At 33.1% G+C, this 12,629-nt stretch overlaps 2 protein-coding genes across 3 annotated transcripts; one reads left to right on the top strand and one right to left on the bottom strand.

Moving 5' to 3' along the window:
• Positions 1 to 1,198: 1,198 nt before the first annotated feature.
• On the top strand, positions 1,199 to 5,362 carry LOC134275626 (alpha-soluble NSF attachment protein-like). The gene is made up of 9 exons (XM_062757894.1): positions 1,199 to 1,381; positions 1,483 to 1,562; positions 2,396 to 2,512; positions 2,607 to 2,653; positions 3,065 to 3,142; positions 3,261 to 3,316; positions 3,433 to 3,517; positions 3,828 to 4,001; positions 4,393 to 5,362. The coding sequence occupies exons 1-9, from the start codon at positions 1,290 to 1,292 to the stop codon at positions 4,537 to 4,539; spliced, it is 876 nt and encodes a 291-aa protein (XP_062613878.1). The 5' UTR covers positions 1,199 to 1,289; the 3' UTR covers positions 4,540 to 5,362.
• A 2,327-nt stretch (positions 5,363 to 7,689) lies between these two features.
• LOC134275624 (golgin subfamily A member 5-like) lies at positions 7,690 to 12,623 on the bottom strand. Of its 2 annotated transcripts, none has more exons than XM_062757892.1 (8): positions 12,586 to 12,623; positions 12,222 to 12,350; positions 10,795 to 10,893; positions 9,886 to 10,035; positions 9,309 to 9,384; positions 8,990 to 9,089; positions 8,823 to 8,886; positions 7,690 to 8,138 (listed from the first exon to the last, which is right to left on the bottom strand). In XM_062757892.1, exons 1-8 carry the CDS (start codon positions 12,616 to 12,618, stop codon positions 8,028 to 8,030), a joined length of 762 nt encoding a protein of 253 aa, XP_062613876.1. In that variant the 5' UTR covers positions 12,619 to 12,623; the 3' UTR covers positions 7,690 to 8,027. The 2 variants fall into 2 exon arrangements, with proteins under 2 accessions (XP_062613876.1, XP_062613877.1); XM_062757893.1 differs by having other exon boundaries at positions 8,990 to 9,086.
• Positions 12,624 to 12,629: the final 6 nt, after the last annotated feature.

The following is a 12,629-nucleotide window of genomic DNA, read 5'->3' as shown; positions in this document are numbered from 1 at the left end:
TATGGCATATTTGTTTAGAAAATAAATGACAGTAATATCTTTTGTTTCATTGCAAAGTACATACTGGGGGCAGATTTTATTTGTTCATTGTTACAATTTTAGAATATGTCATGAATCATGCCATTGTTATTTATTGTTTACTGGTATACTCCCTCAAACCCAGACTCTGGGGGACTTTGAGGAAGCTTGAAGACTCAAAACCGATGTTGGCCCTATTTTAATACCTGACGAGGTAATGTGCTTAAATTGTTTATCTTATGCTTCAAGATTCTATTGTCAATCAATATAAGAAAGTACTTACAGGTGTTTTATTAATGTTATCAGTTAATCCATACATATGGATATTTATTATGACATGACAACTAACGTTACAGTAAGTGCAGTATGACATCATCAAATAGTTCAATTGGCGCAATAATTCAAATTTGTGTAAAAAAAAATGTAAACCAAGTGTAAGTAGTAACTATAGTTAATTTAACAACTTGAACTATTGTACAATACCTGTATATAATTTAATCCTCTTTTTATGGCTGTTGTCATTTAGCACATTTTTTTTGTTTTGCTCAAGAATATTGCCTAGTCACTGGCAGTGTGTATAGTGTTAACTAGCTTGATGACGCGACCAGACCTCTAAATATAGAATGTAGTCACTGGTGTCTTCATTTTATTGTACCTCCCCTCGCTTCCCATCACTTCCGTTACGTTCCAAAAATTAATTCCCCATGTTTCATTTAAAAATGTTACGAATACTCAAATTTATTTCAAATTGAGTAATATACTGCACATGCACCTGACGAATGGATGATGTAACCCCCATTCCCCGGCTTCTGAGAATTTTTATGAGATACAAAAACATCAAAAATACATTATTTCCACAGGAGCTTGACGTTTCAGTTTAACCTTTTTTTAATAAAAAAAATTCCTATAATTATTACAGCATATGGATTTTTTTTATTTATAAAAAGAAAGTTAATTAGTATAGGGAATTTTTTTATTTATAAAAAGAAATGTTAAAAACGTCAAGAGCTGTGATTATTTCCTAGTCTATCATTTTAACATCACAAGTATCGATCAATACTTATTATTATCCGGACTTATCACCGATACGTAGTCAGATTTTATATCATCAGCGTAGTTTGTACGCTTTTGCACTTTAACTATTTAATGTTATTCGATAAAGCTTTTTGCGATCCTGATTATTATGATGATGTCGATAGTAAATAGTGGTGTGACACAGACGTAATAATACATTTTCTTTTAATTTTGTGTCATTTTCAGTACATTTCACAATGGCTGATAACGAAGCAAAGGGACGAGAATTAATGCAAGAGGCAGAAAAGAAGCTTTCTTCCTCCAAAGGATTCTTTAGTTCACTATTTGGGTAAATATTGTTTATTTTGATCGAAAGTGGACTTCGTCCATAGGTTGACAGACGAAAATTCGTTAGTAGGATACTAATTTACTATATTGTTACTTTTGCAGGAGCTCCTCAAAAGTGGAAGATGCTGCAGACCTATTTGTTAGAGCTGCCAACATGTTTAAAATGGCCAAAAAGTGGGCAGGTATGTGTATTTGCAAAAAAGGAGATATTTCAGTCTATGCGAAAGTTTTTTGAACCACAGTCCTGTGTTATCAATGAACACACAGGATGGAACCAAATTTTGTCAGACCGAACACAGCTTTTCTTTTACCAGGGATCACTCCTAAGTAATACTTAAGACGAACCATTATGATCACAGACTCCATGCGGTTTTAATCACATTCATTTATGTATTTTTGATATTTTTTACTTATAACAAACATTTAAATGACTCAGTGCAAAATAGTAAAGCTTAAAACCGGACACTGAGACATCGAACATTCTGGTCCGGTATAAAAAATGATCGACACATCGGACCGGAGGGACTACACAACGGTTAGGTCCGACGGTCCAATGTCTTTCGCATAGACTGATATTTTGGGGTGTAAGTTTGTTAATATTCAGATACAGCTGTAGTCTGTGATTTAGGATAGATACCATATCAAATTCATATCTTGAATATACATGTATAGGGAATGTCAGATTTAAAGTAATATGCAGTAAAACAGAGTTACAACAAAGTGCCAAGGACATATGATTTTGATTCATTATAAGTGTAATTTAACTGTTAAGTTTACAATATATTATGAATGAAAATCACTTTCCTGTAAGTGTAATTTTATTAATTATAACTATGCAAGTTTGTTCGCTATATGTGTGTTTTACTGTATTGCAGCTAAGCTAATAAAATGATTAAAAATGTTTTTTACATAAACTTGCATATCAGTTGAGGTCGGAATTATTTTAATGATCAGAAAATGTTTTAGTGTATTGTTTTTATGGCTTAAATTGTCATCGGGTATCCCATATTTACAGCTGCTGGGGAAGCATTCTGTCGAGCGGCTGAGTTACAGGTTCAGTTAGGAAGCAAACACCAGGCAGCCACTGAATACGTCAATGCTGGAACCTGTTATAAAAAAGCAGATCCTAATGGTGAGGTTAAAGCCAATTGAAGTTATTGTGGTGAGGCTAACTGTTCATTTTTTTTAAGAATTTGTTATTATGTGATGTGCTTTTTTCTTTTCAGAGGCAATCAACTGTTTATTAAAAGCTGTGGAAATTTACACTGATATGGTATGTGCCTATTAATACAGTAAATTGTGCTTCAAAATAATTTCCAGGGACTGAGGATTTAGCTTCATTAAAGTCGTAATTTAATATAACTGTTTAGTTCACAACATATTTTATTAAGTCATGAGGAATGAAAATTCCTTAGCTGCAGGTGTCACTTCAATAAATTTTTAAAGTGTGTTCACTATAAGCATGTTTTACTGTATATTTTGATCCAAGATATTCCTTTTAAAGACAAGAGTCAAAGCAAAAATTTGACCCTCAATTTATTAAAAAAAAAAAATGTTGAGAAAGGGGGAAGGTGTGTGATGCTGAATATATTTATTCTCTAGTAGTCGTCTTAATGGCAGAAATATACATGTATTATATTAATGTACAACACTTGGTTTAAAGTTAAGTTTGAATTTTAAACAGGGTAGATTTACCATAGCAGCTAAACATCATGTTTCCATTGCTGAAATCTATGAAACGGATATGGTGGACATTGAAAAGGTCAGTTACATTCAAAGCAACATTTAAATTATTTCAAGTGTAGATGATAATGGATTAGTAGGCATTCCCAGTTATATTCTTAATATGTGGTTTTAAAAGCAGACTTATTTCCTCTCAGGCAATCACAAGCTATGAACATGCTGCAGATTACTATAAAGGGGAAGAATCTAACAGGTATGTCCCTCCTTGTGTTGGAATTCTCAGTCCAGACCTTATTGCCAGTTGAATTGTACATGTAAATTATCTGAGCATTCATTTAATTTATCCAATTCTTTTTTTTTTTTTGACAGTTCCGCAAACAAATGTCTAGTTAAAGTTGCCCAGTATGCAGCACAGCTTGAACAGTATGAGAAGGCAATATCTATCTATGAAGAAGTAAGTTACTGTAGATCACTGAATTTTCATGTTACCTTATTTTCATGTTATTAAAGTTGTGTTAATAAAGGGAGGCAGAATTTTAAAGAAGTATGGTTTTGTTGTATTTATCTTTTACAAATAATTTAAATAATACAAATTTTACACTTGAATGAAATTTTTGTGAGCAGACATTCTCAAGTAGTTATATGAAAATAAATTTCCCGTGAATATTAAGTGATTTTAATACAGTACAGTGTTTGTGGTCTGGCATTAAAGCAGTGCATGCCATGTTTCTTCCTCATTGAGATTTGGTAAATCTGATTGGTAGATTGGTGTGTCCTGCATGGATAACCAGCTTCTGAAGTACAGTGCCAAGGACCACTTTTTTAAGGCAGCTCTTTGTCAGTTGTGTGTGGACACACTGAATGCTGAGCAAGCCATTCAGAAATATGAAGAAATGTTTCCACAGTTTGGGGATGCCAGAGAATGCAAGCTTCTCAAGGTAGGGTGTTCAAAATAAATTCAGTATGTATGGTTTCTTTTTTTTCGGTGGAGGGGGGGGGGGAGATACAAGGAATTGTAAGCATCTTGTGGAAAAATGTTTTTTTTCTGTTTCTATATATGGAAATGCCAGAGAATGCAAGCTTCCCAAGGTATCATGTTTCAAAATTTTAAGTGATTTGTCAGTGGGAATTTATATGATGCAAGCTTCTCAGGGAAGAGTGTTGTACAAAGTGTCTGTTCAGTGATTGCACAGTGAATGAGCAGAGTTAATAAGGAAATGATAATTCATTAATTACTTCCTTTACATATTCTTTTTCTCATTTTAAATATACATAGAACAGGGAAATAAATATAACTTGTTTGTCTTTGATGTATTTTTTTTTTAATAGACTTTGATCAGTGCAATAAATGAAGAGGATATTGATAAATTTACCGACTCAGTCAAGGATTACGATAGTATATCCCGTCTGGACCAGTGGACAACAACCATGCTGCTTAGAGTGAAGAAGAATATCAGCGGGGAGGATCTTAGATGATTTTCCCTCAATGTTCCCCCCTCTCCCCCACACACAGGATTACTCTCAGACATTCTCTTTTACGGATTTGATATCCCTTAAAGGATATTTCTTACTTTCATAAGCTTCATGTCAAAAGCAATGTTGTGAAGATTTTCTGTGGTAATTTGAGCAAAATATTCAATTTGTTAGTTTATGAAAATATATGCAACATTCTCAATACCTCTGGTACATTGTTCCGCTGTTAACGTGTTGTTGGATCAACGTGAATGTGATATGGCATTGTCATGATATTCAAGACTTAAAAGTAGAAATGTGAAAAACATTTGAACTGTTATATTACATGTTGTTGTTTTTTCAAACCTCAAATTGTCAAATGATAGATAGTTTAGTTATTGTTTTCTAGTTTTAATGGTAGTTGTACATGTAGATTTGCTTTTGATGCTTAATAATTTTCTGTGGACACAAAAGATAGCTGTGTGCATTCACTGCACACAAATCTTAATTACTATGAACTTCATATGGCATTTACTGTATAAGGCAAAAGCATTACCTGGAAAAGAGGAGAAAAAACTGTGCTGTTACAAGAACATGGCAAAATTTTGTTTCTGGAATCCAATATTCTCTTTAAATTTGGTATTGATTATTAATATTAAATGCTGTATGTTTTTAATTGATGATCCGAAAAAGTTTTCTGTCATTAAAATAATGATCAGTGCTTTATATATTTTATACACGTATCAGATGTAACTTGTTATTATACATTACAAAATGTACAGAGTATGTGTCAGTCAACTTGTGAATATTTAAAAGCTTTTACAATTGAAAATAAAGTTAAAAAGCACCAAGTTTTAAACTCTGCTTCAAGTCAGACAAAACTATAAATTTTGGAGAGGACTTATACATGTATAAGCATTGCCTACTGTCCTATCCATTAATGATTGTTCAAAATAAAATATTTTTTTAATTAAGCGTATTAAGACATAACTTAAAATTGTAAAATAATGAAAAGTTTTGAAAAATAATAATTTATTTTGGGAATCATGAACCACTCAGAACATTTGGGCCACTGTAAGGATAATCCTGAATGACCACTGTGATCCTTATTTCAGTGAGTGAATTCTAATGCTTACTAATTTGATGAAATTGCATCTTCATTGTTCTGGATAGAAAAAATTCTATTGAGTACAGTTTAACTTCAGTATCTCAAATACCATGGATATGTCGAAGTGATGTGGGAGTCCCAACCACATATTCTCTATTTTTCCATCAATACCTTAAATCCTTGGATATCTTGAAGTTTTTTCTCAGCCCCATAAGGTTCGAGATAATGAAGTTTGACCATATAATTGGACTTTGGCCCTCCAATTGCAGCACTTAGTTATTCATAATGGACAAAGTATGGAATTGTAAAAATAACAAAACCAAACTACCCAGTATACTTTAATGCAACATAAAATCATTGTCTTATAAATATATCCTGTTTACAACAACATATCTTTCATTTCTCTTTTAAGAAATGGTAATCTATCACATATCTTTAACATATTCATTACTTTTCATACTTACATTGTATCATAAAAGCTAGAATGGCCATTCCCCGTTTTTCAGATCTTGTTCCAACATTTCATCATTATAACTCATGTTTTGTGAAAATCAATAAAAGTTCAGCTGCATTTGTGTTAAAATGTATGCTACTGGATCACTTCTAAATACTGGACACATTCAATCATAATTATGAAATTATGTAGATTTTACAGTCTTCAAGATAAAAAAAACCCACATGTACAGTATGTTCATGTATGTCAATTATTTTCAATGCAAGTTTTAATGAACACCTACAAAAATGACAGTAAATGAAATCCCTCTTTTTTTTCAGAATATCACAATTACAGTCACCAAGAAATGAATGTCTTGAAAAGATACACATGTATAATACAAAAAGCATAATCAATGCCAAAAATTTAATACATGTATTTTACAATTTAATTGAAAGATGAAAAGTATTTTTGCTTGGAAAGAAGGAAATTTTAAATGCACAATGTTTGATACATGTATATCATACATGTACAGTGGATTCCATTTAATCAGATTGTGGTTAAACGAATATTTCGGTCAATCTGATACAATATCAGAGCACAAAACCATTTCTTATATATTTATTAATAATTTCATCTGATATTCTGATAGGAAAATATGGGATTTTCGTTTTATCTGATACAAAAATTTTGCCTATCATAGTGATTTTCATAATAAGTGTCTCGTTCACACCTCTACCTTCTGTATGTAAATCCTTTGTTTACACAAATTTGACACTTCCAGACACGATAATGAGGGGATTAGTCACGGCTGAACAAATGCCAGCACCTTACCTGTGTTAACAGTGGGCACACTAGACACTGCTAGATCGATATGTTTTGATAACAATAGTGATGACCGGCTTGGGTGTTATTTTAGATCATTGATAATTGGCTTGTGTGCAATTTTGTTTGGTGTGAAGTTTTAATTATTGAACTGTTCAGTTTGAGTATGACACTTCGCTTGGACATTAAATTAAAATTATCAGAATTAGACTGTCTATTAAATGGTAGCGCTTGGTCAATTTGTTGAATATGTGTTCACTTTTAAGTGCAATTTTAGGAATTAAAACACCTGCACTTCGTATAAATATACGTCTGAAAATTAAATCCATCAATAAAAATGACATTACATACAAGTAAAGATGAAAAAATATATATTTTTTAAATTTATTAATCAGCAATCCGGAAAAAAATGATTTACATAATATAGTCATGTATTCAATCAACTTCCGTTTTTCCAAAATGGATGCCATCAACGAATGGGATGAATGTAAACAGGTGCCTGGTGTTAACAAGATTTATAGAGATAGAAATAAGTTTTATACTTCAATTAAAAACAAATTATTCATACAAAATCACATTGAACTTGTTATTATAAATTAAGTGAAATAATTCATTTACTGACTTGGTACATTCATCGAACGAAAACGAAAGTACAGGTACGTAATACAACCTTGTTGAAATAGTTACTTGTGTACTGTAGATCTGCTGTTTGTACGGAAATATTGCAATCGGCTATTCCAATATTCGGCTATACGGATAAAATTATTCTGACAACCTGACTATCCGTTAAAACGGAACCTACTGTATATCATCTGCTAAAAGGCATCTTAAAATGATTCAGTATCAGTTTGTAATTAAGCCTATTATGCAGAGGAAAAACTGTTTACGATGGAATCTACTCCCCCACTCAACCACTAAAGGAAAATGAATTGAAAACATTTTACTCAATATATAGGTAAATGTACTACCTTTGCAAATCAAATACTGCACTTAATATTTTTTAGTGCTTTGAAAGCACATAAACAGAGTCTGCACTTAAATATTAAAAAAAGCCCCTTTTATATATGTTTGTTGCACTGTCAGCCCTTATTTGAACCTACAGGTATGGATTATCACAGCCGTTACAATGACCTTGACCCCCTGTGATTATTGCCCTGGGCCGGGTGGTTCTGGCTGGATGGGGCTTCCTGGACCGTGACTGTGCATCTCTGGTTGATATGTCAAAAGTACAATCATCACCCAAATGTGAAGCAACACCTGAAATCATAAAACGAAAGACATGTAAATTGTTTTATCAATGAATAAATTGATGAAATATATCAACAATGAAACTTTACACTTCCATGTATGCTTGTTCAATCACAAGAAAACATTTCTTGTTTTAAAAGCTGAGCAACTCTACAATGAAGGCATGCATCTGCACCCTTCATCATGTTGTGGAAGCAATATATGAAGTGAATTTTGACATTACTTTCTTTAATTTGCTATGGGTGGTAATTTGCTATGAGTGGTAAGTTACCAGAGGTACACAAGCTATTCACTTATTCTTAAACTACCTTCTTAAAAAGTTTTGGACAACGTAAAGTAAATTTTAATCATTCAGACTGTAAATTATGATAGGGTTGCTCAATGATCAAGAAGGTAGGGTAGAGTAGGCACATTTGCTATAGAGGTAATAAATGATCAAAACAAAGGGTACAAACATATACGTCAATGATCTTTGTTAAGTACTGTATTTCCTTTTACCAAAATTTAAACATACACTACAGGTGTAAATTTAGAGTACACATGCATTAATACAAAGGGTAGAGGGCGAAAGATATTCCTTTAATATGACAACATGATATGGCCAATCCTACAGTCAGTTTGTGTATAAAAGTAAAGGAACATCATTAAAGATTTGCTCTGAAGATTTAACTGTTAACTAAACTAAAGGCTTACCATGTACATCAGAATAAACACTCTGGCTATGGGATACCTCCGGAGGAACACTCCAAGTCTTATGCTGTAAAATAACAAGATGTTACCATCAGATTTATTGGAAGTTCTGGGTTTTTTGTTAGTTACATGCATTCCATGTGCACATGTAATATATTATTATTTCTAACCTGAATTTGTCTATGACATTAGCAGCCCTTTTCATTTTCTTTGTGACTTCATGATCTGTTGGGGTCTCCCTCATAAAGCCAGGGTACCTCTGTCGGACTGCTAGTCAAAGAAAGACAGAAAGTATAAATCACTTCTAATTTAAACATTTTACTGAAGAGACACATCATCAGAGAATTTTTTAAGGCATCATTTAACTGTAGTCTATCTGTATAACAAGTTTAAGTTTGAATTGATTCTTTGAACTTAATTGTCCTCTATCTGTATAACAAGTCTGAATTGAATTTTTTTAAATAAACTAAATCTACATGGACTGCCTACCTTCTTCATCATCGTGAACATTGACAACTGTGGTGTTTGTCCTCAATGAGGAGGACTGGATATCCTTGTATTGTTGCTGAAAAATATTTTTGAAATATCTAATAAATTATGCAAACAGAATTTCTGTATGTACATGTACTGTAAAATCCCACATTCTTGAGAGGTCAAATTTTCGTGGTTTGAGGAAAAAATATGGGTTCATGGGGATTTAATTTTTGTAGATGATGAATTGTTGAGTAGTAATATCTGTGAAAAAATACATTTCATGGAGGACATAAATTCAAGACTCTCTTCATACCTTGAAAACCAAGAAAATTAAACCCCATCAAAATTAGTGATTTCAAACTATGTTAATTTACTATATAGATAAAACAATTAATGGAAGGAAATATTTTATGTGCAGGTGTATATGAAATGAACTACACACCAAGCCACTGTCTATGTAACACCATTATCTGATAATTTCCAACCCCCCAACCCCCACTTTTTCTTACCTCCATTCTCTCTAGTTGTAAAGCAGTGAATTTTTCTGTGTGCCCCGTGCCTGATAATTCCCCCCCTCCCCCTTTTTCCTTACCTCCATTCTCTCCAGCTGTAAGGCCAGTGAGTTCTTCTGTGTGCTCAGTGTCTCCAGTGTTGTTTGTTTCTGTATAAGACTCTCTGTCAATGTTTTTACTCGAGCCTCCAACTCATTCTCAGTAGATGAACTCATTGACTTGGTCATGATCTGATTAAAACCAATAAAAAAACTTATACCCTGACATATTTTATAATTTCATGACAAAGTGCATGGAAAACTTTGGAAAGGTTCCTTTTTTTCTAGAAATTATTAAGGAATCACTGTCTAGTTTTGAGAGTATGCCAGGGCATCAACAATAGTGGGAAACATGGGATAATTTGCATAACGGGCAAAGCCCGTTATGCTAAAATTATCCCATGTTTCCCACTATTGTTGATGTCCCTGGCATACTCTCAAAACTAGACAGTGATTCCTTATATTTCCATTTCATTGTGAAATAAAATCGTAGATTTAGACTTTAAAAATGTAGACATAGACTTAAATCACACGAGGACTTCCATGCTAATTTCAATAGTCCTCGCCCACTGACGTCAAACACAAAGGCAGCCGCACGAGATTTACATGCATATTTGGCCTCCTTAGCGTCAGACACAGAGACAGATGCGCACAAGATTTGCATGCGTATTAGGCCTCCTTAGCTCCTGACCTATCGACCTGCCTAATTTACATTCCGGCAGAATTATCAGGAAATAAATTACCCCTAACTTTCAAAGAGTTATCACAGAGAAAAAAAATTAGAAATGGAAATATTTAACAATCACTGAATGTTGAAAAAAAAAAGCCCTGATATTTTACTACATGGTGTTTTTTTTATAATGATGACCAAAATGTCAAACAACCATCAACATTTGTGCCTTTCTGTGGATGGTAATTATATAAGTTGGGTGTATACATGCATACACCCACCTGATTTCTAAGTTTCTCAATCTCCGCCTCTCTGTCCTTGATACACGTCTGGTAATTCATTTTTGTCTTCCTCAGCTCCTCAATGTTGTATTGTAATTCCTGTCAAGAAATATTTATCATGAATTTACAATACATGTTCTTCTCCATTAAATAAGATTTTTTTATTCTTGTTCAATTTAGAAGGATTTTACCCTTATACATGTACCTATGTTTCCCCCAGTACTAATTTTTGTTTCCCTCTGTACCTGCTACTCTTTAACACCTGTATCTCTATATGATTTTCCCCTGTACCAATTTCTGTTACAGTATAATTTGTCCAAACCGGCCATCACCGGTTCCATAAAATTCGGCCGGTTTAGACAGAATCCGGAGTGCAGGAAAAATGCAGGAAAATATTATGAAATTTCGTGGTTTTATTTACAAGCACAGCATATGCATAGTAAATTATAATTAAATGATAAAATCAATCAATATTTTGGGGTCTAGAAATTATAAATAAAATAGTCCTACATGACTTGCTGTATTTTTCTTTTAGTTCACGAAGTTTGAAAGTCTGGGTGAAATATGTTGCCTTAATCAAAATCTACACGTACGCATTATAATAAAATATATCAAGCGGACCGGTTTCGCAAGTCAGAGTCCATTCAATGTATAACCATAACACATATATTTACGATTTGATAATCATTTGATAGAACTTTTAATTTTCAAGTAAAAAAAATTACGTCTTCTTCACAGGGTTATGGCGCCATTTTGAAATGCGTTCGATTTTCGATCCCGATTTATATTTTGATTTGTAAATCGCGTATCTATATATTTTGTATTTATATTTGGTGAAATGAGTTAAAACCATTTAAACGTTTTTTTTTAAACTGTAATTCAGTCATTATTTTTTTTTTCAAGCGGGCTGTGTCACCGCCAAATTTCAGTTCTTCTCATGGCACTAATAATGCTAATGTAAGCACAGATTAGCACATCCACCACGAAAGGTGTTAATTGCTTTGAAGTAACTCAGGTAATTATGTGTGGCCGGATTAGAGGATATAATTATCGTAAATTATGAGCAGTTGGGACCAGAATGACCGTTCGGAATACAGAATAGAGAGTATCCGGACTACACAGAATTTTCTCTTATGAATTTGTTTAAGAAGTGCATGGGACTAAAATTTATAGACGGAATGGACAAAAGTCCGGAGTACTCAGAGTCCGGATTAGACAAATTTTACTGTATATACTTTTCTCCCTGTAGTGCCCATTTCTGTTATTCCCCTGTACCTGTTTCTGTTTTCCCATGTACCAATTTCTGTTTTACCATGTACATGTTTCTGTTTCCCCCTGTACATGTTTCTAATTCCCCCTGTACCTATATTTCTGCTTCCCAACATACCATTTCTGTGCCCCCATACCATTTCTGTTTTCCCCTGTACCTGTTTTTGTTTTAAGAGTTCCTGCTCTGCGTCCTCTCTTCTCTGTTTTTCACTGCGGACATTGTCCTCCAGAGATCGAATCTGTTCATTAGCAGTGTCACTGTCATGTTGAAGCTGAGTTTCCATGTCCTAAATAAATAAACATCATTTATATCAGCATTTTGATTTTTTAAACTGTACATTAGGATTCATGCTCTTGTATATAGAATTCATAAATGCTCTTTGGTTTGAAACAACACAACAAACAAATGACAAAGAGACCAGGACAGTTTTAAACACAGCCAAATCATTTTTGTTTTCACTTGATAATACACGTATAATAAGAATGAATCCCAAAATATACACTCTTACAAATAATATTTACCAAAAGCTCCATTCTCAAGTTCTCAACAGTCATTTTGTACTGCT

This window comes from Saccostrea cucullata, unplaced genomic scaffold (assembly GCF_032062105.1).
Source record: "Saccostrea cucullata isolate Sc308-1 unplaced genomic scaffold, CSIRO_AGI_Scuc_v1 ctg7223, whole genome shotgun sequence".
Lineage (NCBI taxonomy): Eukaryota > Metazoa > Mollusca > Bivalvia > Ostreida > Ostreidae > Saccostrea > Saccostrea cuccullata.
The sequence above is the reverse complement of the archived record's forward strand: the minus strand, read 5'-3'. Positions and strand labels throughout refer to the sequence as shown.